This window comes from Micropterus salmoides, unplaced genomic scaffold (genome assembly GCF_014851395.1).
Source record: "Micropterus salmoides isolate LMB-PRFRI ecotype aquatic unplaced genomic scaffold, ASM1485139v1 Ms_hic_scaffold_1, whole genome shotgun sequence".
Taxonomy (NCBI): domain Eukaryota; kingdom Metazoa; phylum Chordata; class Actinopteri; order Centrarchiformes; family Centrarchidae; genus Micropterus; species Micropterus salmoides.
In genome coordinates this window covers 44,018,000-44,027,147 of record NW_024040040.1, presented here as the reverse complement: position 1 = coordinate 44,027,147, position 9,148 = coordinate 44,018,000, and the positions used below count along the sequence as shown (strand labels likewise).

Below are 9,148 nucleotides of genomic sequence, written 5' to 3'. Positions count from 1 at the left end.
TGTAAATTAATTAGTGGAGTAAAATTACAAACTAGCATAAAATAAAAATAAACTAAAGCACTTATACTTGAGTAAATGCACCTATATACTTTACCACTATGCAGGTTAATTAAACCTCATCCTGCTCCTCCAGACTCTCTGGGCTGCTCAAACTGTTCTACATGACCAGCTCATAAGGAACCATCAGAACAGCTCCCTCTTTATATGCATGATTAACATGTCCCGGAGGAACAGGCTGGAATAAAAAGGCAGATTTGAAATGAATTTCTGTTTCTCAGTTGCTACTAGCAACACACTCTAGCTGAGTGCATTTACTTTTACAGCCCCTGGCCATATCAGCTTGCAAATCGAGGCCACCCACATAATTACCATCGATTTATGACACCTGTCATAATATTGCACTTCAAATAAAACATTGGAAGCTGTAACTAATTGAACTTACAGTGATGCTGCACTAAAAGGATATGTTCACATTTTTTCAAGTATGTGTTAAAACAATACTCAAATGCCCATATGTGCATTGAAAAAGTGTTTGGTCATTGATTTTTCCCTCCTCTTTATACTAATGTGAAGAGATCCCTTCTTAACTCGACTACAATGTAAGTGATGGGGACAAACCATAGGGATAACCCCCAAAAAATAGATAGACGAAATTATTTGAAAATAACCATTAGTTGCAGTCGTAGTTGAAAGACAAACACTTGATTTTTCTAACTCAGACTGCTGAAGCCTCAGATTAGTTTCTGCTGACCTTCAATGCATTTTTGCAGAGAATGAGGACTGTGTCGTGTTGGCAAGAGATCTCTTGGTGACCAGTAGGGCAGGAGGAACTGCAAAGAAGAGTAGCATGCAAGATAGGCTTGAAAAGATGTGAAGCCCTTCTTTAATAATGTCACTCTTTTCTCTTTTGGCTCGGTTCTCCATAGTCTCATGGCAAAGGAGCTCGAAGAAAAGGTCGATTTAAGGGTTCAGATGGCAGCACCTCCTCCGACACCACAACCAACAGCCTTGTTCGGCAGGTAAGGATGGCAGCTCAAAAACATTCAAACTTTGGGGCTCCGCTGTGACTTAGTGGTTAACTGCAAGTTTGTGGTTGAAACTAGCTTTGAGACCTTTGTTGCATGTCTTTCGTCTCTAATATCAGCCGTCTGATTTAAAAAAAATAAAAAATAAAAATAAATATTATACTTTATTTTAACATCTTGCAAAGGCAAATGATGACATAGTCTTTGGACCAAACGCTGAAGTATGGAGAGAGTAATGCTGTGTCTCAATTTGCGCCCTTAAATATTTACACTTGCTATTTTGAGTGCGTTCACACTGAGAAGGTACTATGAGTACCCGGATGGTTAAAAAGTTGAGTGTGGAGCATTGGCTGCTTCTCACCCTCAATGGTCGCCATCATGGCTACGTAGCGGAAGTATAGGGAGCACCAACCTATTGCTGCAGCGGTTGCGATTGTAAAAGTACAAGTACGTTAATTTTTATCAAAATTAAATTGAAGTCAAGTGAAATATTTTGGAGGACAACAAATGCAGTCAAATGTTGGCGATAATGATTCACCCGATTACAATTGGCCACTAAACAGAAGAAGAAGATGTAGTCAAATGTTGCAATCGTCATTTCCGATTAGTGCACAAAGGCCGTGTTTGATTTAAGACAACACTGCCCTGTCGAAATTCACGTAGGGGTGGGCAATCTGGGCAAATCGTGATCGAAGGCGTTCACAATCTACTTTTCAGGTAAATTGTAGCGATTGCGGTATTTATTGCCCTCTTACTTCTTTTTACAATCTTCACATAAACTCATTGACTAGCGGTCTGCTCTACGTGATGTAGCCAACTAGATGGCTATGCTGATTGGACGAATTCCTCACGTGGCTGTTCCTTGGGTGATGAATTGTAAACAATGCAATTGCGTTGTAAGTATGTGAAAAATGTTATTTTTATGATTCTTCTGTTTACACCTTCAAATTAAACTCAGGTTTAAAACACAATTTTGAAACCTGTGTAGTTCAAGTCAAGCTATAGTCTTCAGGTAACTTAAATATTGAGAAGATTTAAAATTGTGAATTGTGATTGCGATTAAATAGATCAATACATTATTTTTGGCCAGATCGCCCACCCTACTACACAAGTACACAGTGTAAGCAGTGTACTACATGTTACTGTACTAATGTAAGTTTCCCAAATGAGACACGGCTAAGTTTCTACTGCATAAGATAGACAAAGGTCTGTTTTTGAGAAGGTACACAGAGATGTCTGATCATTTTGTTCACCATGCAAGAATATCACAGAGGTATTACATTTCCTGGCTATAGTTGTTTAATTGAGGAATGTGTGTGTGTCTGAGTGGATGCAAATCCCTGACAGTAAAATGGCATAAGAGCCTAGCCTCAGTCATCATCATCCATCAGGGATGAGATGTGCATTGCAGTGAAAGGCCTTTGTAAACACTGCCGGGTACAGTATGTTAAGTGGCCTCTCCTCTGAGCTGCATCCTCAGTGCTGTGAGTGCAGCGGCAGCCTGTTATAAAGCAGACCCTGCGAGGTACACTCTCAATGTGTCTGGTCTTTGTTGAGCAGACCTGCAAGGGACACGATGGGCCGGGTTAAGGATGCGCACCCCAGCCTAAATGTTTCTCCCTTTTTTGGAGGAGGCACACATTGCATCGTCTTTGGCACGGCAGCGGCAGAGTGAGGGGAAACTGGAGGACATCAGAGCAAAGCGTTACCTCCTGGTCTGCTGTCTGCTTTGTCTCAAGGCCACAGAGAACTTCTGAATGGGCTCCTATCATCAGTGTTACCACTCAAAAGCAACTGCTTTTGTGAGACATTGCCTGATTTTTACTGCCATCCTTGGGCACTCATGCCCATTCCCACAGTCCTGTCCCCAAATGAGTAGTTCCCTTCCAGTCTGAGTCATCACAGATAAGCTCAATTAGGCTAAGAGTGAGCATCTATCTGCAGCGTAACGCCACATCCTACAGAAATGAGAGGCTGTTAAAGTAGAGGCAGCAGAGGGATGTGGGGAGAGTGGAGGAGTAATGTGTTTCAGGGTCAGTAAGGCCCTCGCATGCCGAGCAGAATATCCTCTTTTAGATATATGCTGCAAGAGGGCCCCAGAAATAGCAGACCTTCCAGTAACTTCTCTGTTTGGATAATAATGTAAATACTGTTTTTCAATTGTGTTATCATAACAGCAGTTTTAATTTGACCTTGTTTTACTAGCCCTCGTGCTCAATCATACAGCCTGTGATTATTTTCACTTTTCACAAAAGAATGAGGACGTTATGAGGACCGTATTGAAATCGCTAAACTATCGGCATCCCGGCAAAGTATGAAACCTTTTGTGTGTTTATCTCACTGCCTATTCATCAATCTGTCATTCAGTTTTAATCTTGTCCTCGTTTCTCTTTGTTTTATAATGTCTCTCACTGTCAACAGTCACAGTCGCTGTTTTGTAAAGACTGTTCGCATGACTGGATTGAATTCTGTTTTTTGTTTTCCTTCCTGTCTGACCTGTTGTTTTTGTGCCTCGTAGTCCTTTCGTTCGTGTAGGCGTCTTAAGAACAACCAAGGCTCGTCAAGGTCACTGTGTGATCGATCCACCGCAGCGCCGAGCATCATAAAAATGTAACTGCATATAAACAGCACCTAAAAGACAGAATTACTCATGCTGCTGCAGATAGAGGGGCAGAGGACAGACAGCGAGTAGGTTGAGAGAGAAAGGATGAGAGATGTTGCCTGTGGTCGTGGCCTGATGCCCGGGGGAGTACGGAGGAGGCTGGGAAGGGTCCAGGCCAGACCAGACCACTCAGCCGTGGGAGTAGCGAGGTCAGTGTTGCTCACCATTGAAAAGCAAGAAGGGCAGAAGTGTCATAGATTTGTCAGCAAACTTCAACATCGGGTGGATGGTTTATTTTATTGATGTGGAGGTGGTGCAGTTCTGCAGTGCATCGTCGCACTGGTGGCAAATATTTTGTTATTTGTGGGCCAACTGTTACTGTTTTCATCCTACATCATTGTTTTAGCACTTTGCATGGATATCATTCTACAGTCCAGACATTTACGTCAACCCATTTCTCATGAGGTGGAAAAACAGATGTTTCAGCATCAAGCTGATGAAAGCTGATTTATCTGTTTGTCCACCTCATGCCAAGTTAAAGGAATAGCTCAACTTTTGGGGAAATACGCTTATTTGCTTTCTTACAGAGAATTAGATAAGAAAATATTTACCCCTTATCAGGGCTGTAACTGTTCTGAAACCAAGACCAAAACCGTGACACAAATGTGTGTTTATTGTCTCTCTGGGCTTGTAAAATGTCCACCACACCCCGCGTCTTGTAACGTAGTAGATACCAGCTCTCTTTGATTTTCTCTGCAAAATGGGTCGGCAAATATACTTTGGCAGCTTTTAATATAACTGTGGCTCAAAAATCGAGATCTGAACCGAACTGTGGATTTGGAGAATTGTTTTACCCCCACCCCGCATGTCTGTCTGGTAAATATGTAGCTACAGCCAGCAGCCGGTTAGCTTAGCTTAGCATAAAGCCTGGAAATAGGAATCAAAGTCCACCTACCTGCACCTCTAAAACTCACTGTTATGTACTACTTCTAACGTATTTACGACACCTGCTTCAAAACAGTCTCAGAAGAGCCTTAAGATGTTGTGAATCTTATGAGTTTTTGGATAACGTCATGTACTTGGCGTGGCGTCAAAGTTCGATGCTTAGCCATGACACAGGAAGTTGTTGTAACTTCGATGTACATGCTCATATCTCTACCATATTTCACACATTTGATAAGAGTCACACCCTGAACACATCTACAGGTCAGAATTCACTCAACCTCATTGCGCCACCTGCTGCCATCAGGAAGTGTTCCTTCAACAACCTGTATCAAACTTTATATGGTAGATAACAGCTACATGACAACATTCACTCAACGTCATAGCGTCACCCACTGGTAACAGGAAGTAAGCCGTTTCTGACAAAAATCATTTGATGTACATGGCATTTTCATAGCACGTTCCCACTTCACCTACAGCTGCACAACATGCAATTAGCAGGTGTTGTCTGGTGCCTCCAAGGGGACACAGGAAGTGACATTTAAGTCCTTTGTGACTGCTCCAAAATGCGCAACAATTCAGGGCACATCTCCCGACCTCTGGCCCACCCAATGCTGCTTGCAGCTTTAATTAACACATAATACCTCTTTTGTGTAATATGTACAAACATGTAATTGTCAACTGTAAATATGACAATTTGCAGTTTTATAGCCTTTGTCTTGGCCAGGCGCAGCTACCAGCCAACCAGTGAAGACTCCAGGAAGTTACTGCTCCTCTCCAAGAAATAGTCCAGCCCATAACAAGTGTGTCAATTTGTGAGCTTTAGATGTGCTTGTAGGTTTATTTTAGACAGAGTCAGGATGCGTATTATGCTATGCTAACCAACTGCAGGCTGTAGCTTCATATTTAGCTTACAGAAACAAGAGTGGTTTTAATCATCTAATTCTTTGCAAGATAGTTCATAAAGTGTATTTTTCAAAATTTTGAACTGTTCTTATAAACCTTTTTTTTTTTAAACAATATAGCCATCTTTTAGTGTGCATGTGGCCGGTGGCAAAATTCTCAATTGACCCTTGGCTAAGCCACACCACAAATTCACAGCTGGCCAATCATAGCACATATAGGACTCACTCTAACTGAGGTCCGACGCTTTCATGGCTGCGCTCCATTCACTCTAATGCCAAAGGAGTCGTTTTCTAGCTTTCTTTTCTGTATTTTTCCAAGATATGGTCAAACGCTGTTCCTTGGGCACTTGTAATAGTTACAGTTGCTACCCAGAGAGGTTGAAAGGAGAAGTAAGAATAATTTCCTTTCCTAAAATAAATCCAGAAAAATGTCAGCTGTGGATTGTTCCTAATGTGAAGTTAGTTAGCTAACACTAGCGGTGGTTCACTTGTACTGTGTGATCGGTAGGCTTTAGCTTCTGTCTGTTTTTATTTTTTCACGTCCGTTTGAGTCAGTTAGACAGCCTGAATACAACCTTGAAATGTATATGCAACTGCAAAACTGTCTGCTTCTTTCTGAGATCGCTTCCTATGGGCTCGTTCTGTTGGTCCCCCAGACACCAGCCACTCCCGCTTCGTCAACTCTGTAAAGAGAAACACCCAGGCGAGTAGTGTGCTCTGACTGCGCCGCTTCCACCGTTGCTCCCCCGCTGAATCTCTCTGGGACCCCCATCTCCTCTTGCCTCCCTATTGCGTCTGTCGTGTGTGTGTGTGTGTGTGTGTGTGTGTTCCCTCTGTTTTCCGTCTCCTTTTATCCTCTGTGTCCTCTACTTAAAAAGAGTCCTGCCCAATCTATTACCTGGCCTCTGCACCTGTTGCTCATTGTTGATTTGTTGATGTCAACGGAGGTCTGTGGCGTTTAGGGACAGTCACGTAAGTCCATAAAATAAAACACACGTGAATTAAAAAAAATCAAACAGTTAAAGCAACATAGCATGCGGAACACAACTACACATGTAATATTAAATAAAAACACAGCACACAAATAAAACATTCCATAAAAAACACACCAGATGCACTAAAATCGTCAGCCATTTTCTGCCCCTGTCACATGCACAACCAGTTTTTTGGGGGGTGAAACACACCACATATAGCCTTGACAGCTATGTTTTTTGGTCATATTGGAAACTCAAAACTAGGTGTAAATGTGAGCGATTGTCCATCTGTAGACTGGCAATGTATTTAGGGAGTTTGTGCCTAATGCATCCTGGGAAACAATCCAGCCCCCAATGACCCTGAATAATAATAAACCTTCTTTATATAGCACTTCTCTAAAAACAAAGTTAAAAAAGTGCTTTACAGAGAGTGAGAAACAAAGTGCAAAGCAGACAACTGGATTATACACCAGGGGAAGAACTGTTTAAAAGCAAGTCTACAAATGTAATTTCTTCTGTCAGGCTGTTCCAAAGAGAAAGATCTGTAATGATTGTTGTCTTTATTTAATTCATGACTGAGAAACAGTGTGATATAAGATATAAGATATATATAAGATATAAGACACCAGTCTTAAATAGAGCAGTATGACAAGGAGGAATAAGCTATATCAGGCAGCTATAAATGACAGACAATTCCCGTATCAATTTATTGTTTCGGTCTTTTGTGGGATTTGTTGACAATAAGAAAAATAAAGAAAATCAGCTGACTTATCCTTTAAAACCTTTAAAACCCAAAGCATTTATGGCTTTACATGTCTCTGTGCAGGCAGCTAATAAAATGGCTGAATTGATTCAATATCAAAGCACCTAATTCAGGGGCTCAGTGGAGGAAAACTCTGATTGAGACTGCTGCATTTTAAACAATACAGGACACGTAACATACAGTAGTTCACTCTGTGATTTGCATAACTCACAGAGCATTATGTCATAATTAACCTCCTGCTTCTTCCCACACTCGTTATGTTTATGTAAATGGATGCACTAGGCTCTGACTGCCCGCCTCTGTCTCTTTCACCTCCATCTCTTTCTAACACTGTGACGTCTCCCACTGCAGCAGCTTTTCCACAGCACATGGTTGCAGTTCGCCCCTCTCTGTCTGCTCTGCCTGTACAGTTAGGCTGGAGAAATGGATTTGGTGATGAAAGGCTGTCTGGGAGGGTGCAGTGAGGCCAGGAAACCCCTTCTCTCTCTCTCCCTGATTGCGGGAATTTTTCCTTTTCATCAGTAGATTATTTTTTCTTGAGAGAAGGGGCGTTAATATAAGTTCATATCTTGACTCTGATACTTATTAGATCTGGCAACCTTTTACTTTTTATGTAACAGATTCCAGTGCCATACTGTAGTGGTATGGAGAAGCTGTCACTGGAAAGCTTGGAAAGGTGAAGTGTAACATTAATCCTGTAGACATTTATCTGAACTTTAAGCAACTTATGTCATAGTTTTCCAATAGTAGATATTTCTGGAGAGCCATATGTGTTTTCTGGCATCAAACCACAGTAATGATGCATGAGGTTAAATACTGCAAATGTGGAAATGTTAAAATGTGGAAACCACTGCTGCCCTTTCAACGGTCATAGAAGCGCCAGACTGCCATCTAGTGGCAAATCGAATGAATGCAGGCATTTAATTTAGTGATAATTTACAAGATCAGTGCCTGAGTAACCAAATCAAGCTGCAAAATCTGTATTTGGGCTCTTTAAGTTTCTTTTATTTCTGTTCAGTATTTGTCCCCGAAATTTGATACTAAAACCACAGAGGAAGTTTGTTTTTTATACATATGTTACTGTTTAAAAAGTAAGTTTCAAGGAAGAGAAAAATGTGTATAAAAAAAGGGAAGCACATAGAGGGAAAAGATTTTTATTCACAATGACCTGAATCCAAGTTTCTCTGCCTCCACACTCGCCTACCCTGCTGTACTACAGCAAAGGCATAATTAAATTGGTAGGCCTACTGTGTTGATGCACAACCCCCCCCTAGTGGACAAGGTCAAGGCTTTCTGGTGTTATCAAAAGTGATCAAGGTCTCCCTTCTTTTTTTTTTAGAAAGGTTAAAAACATTTATGGGAAAATATTTAAACAGGATGACACCAGGATAGAACGGTAAAATGCGGGATAATTCTGGGAACAACAGGAGGGTAGACAGGTATGTATTAGGTTATAAGGATGGATGCAGCATGTTGCAGTCCTTTTCTAAACCACTGATTTGAAGAAAGGTGCTGCTGATCATTCACACATTAGAGTGACTATTAGTATACTGTACTGTATATTATGCTATAGTTTGTAAGCTATGCCTTGAATGCATAAGAGTGCTGCTAGTGATTTTATGTAGTTGCTTCAGTTGTGACGTTCATAAACAGGGCTGCGACTGATGATTATTTTCATAAAGGATTATTCTGCCAGTTTTCTTGATTAATCCTTTTATCAGTAGGTCTGTTAAACATCAGAACATTGATCGTAATTTCCTGATGACCAAGGGTGAAGTCTTTATATTGCTTGTTTTGTCCAGCCAACTGTACAAAACCCAAAGATTTTCAGTTTGTTGTCATATAAAACAAAGAAAAACAGTAATTCCTCAGTTGAGAAGCTGATACTTAATGTGTGCCCTTTTAGCTTGAAAAATGGCTGAAGCAAACAATTGAGT

The 9,148-nt window shown here is 41.0% G+C and overlaps 1 protein-coding gene across 2 annotated transcripts in view; it reads left to right on the top strand.

Annotated features, from left to right (window-relative positions):
* Nucleotides 1-9,148, top strand: part of cacnb2a (calcium channel, voltage-dependent, beta 2a) — an 85,776-nt gene that overhangs the window by 1,513 nt on the left and 75,115 nt on the right. For both annotated transcript variants that reach the window (XM_038729879.1, XM_038729863.1), the window contains exon 2: nucleotides 927-1,019. In XM_038729879.1, the coding sequence (XP_038585807.1) occupies nucleotides 927-1,019 (93 nt within the window). The remainder of the gene's footprint in view (nucleotides 1-926; nucleotides 1,020-9,148) is intronic.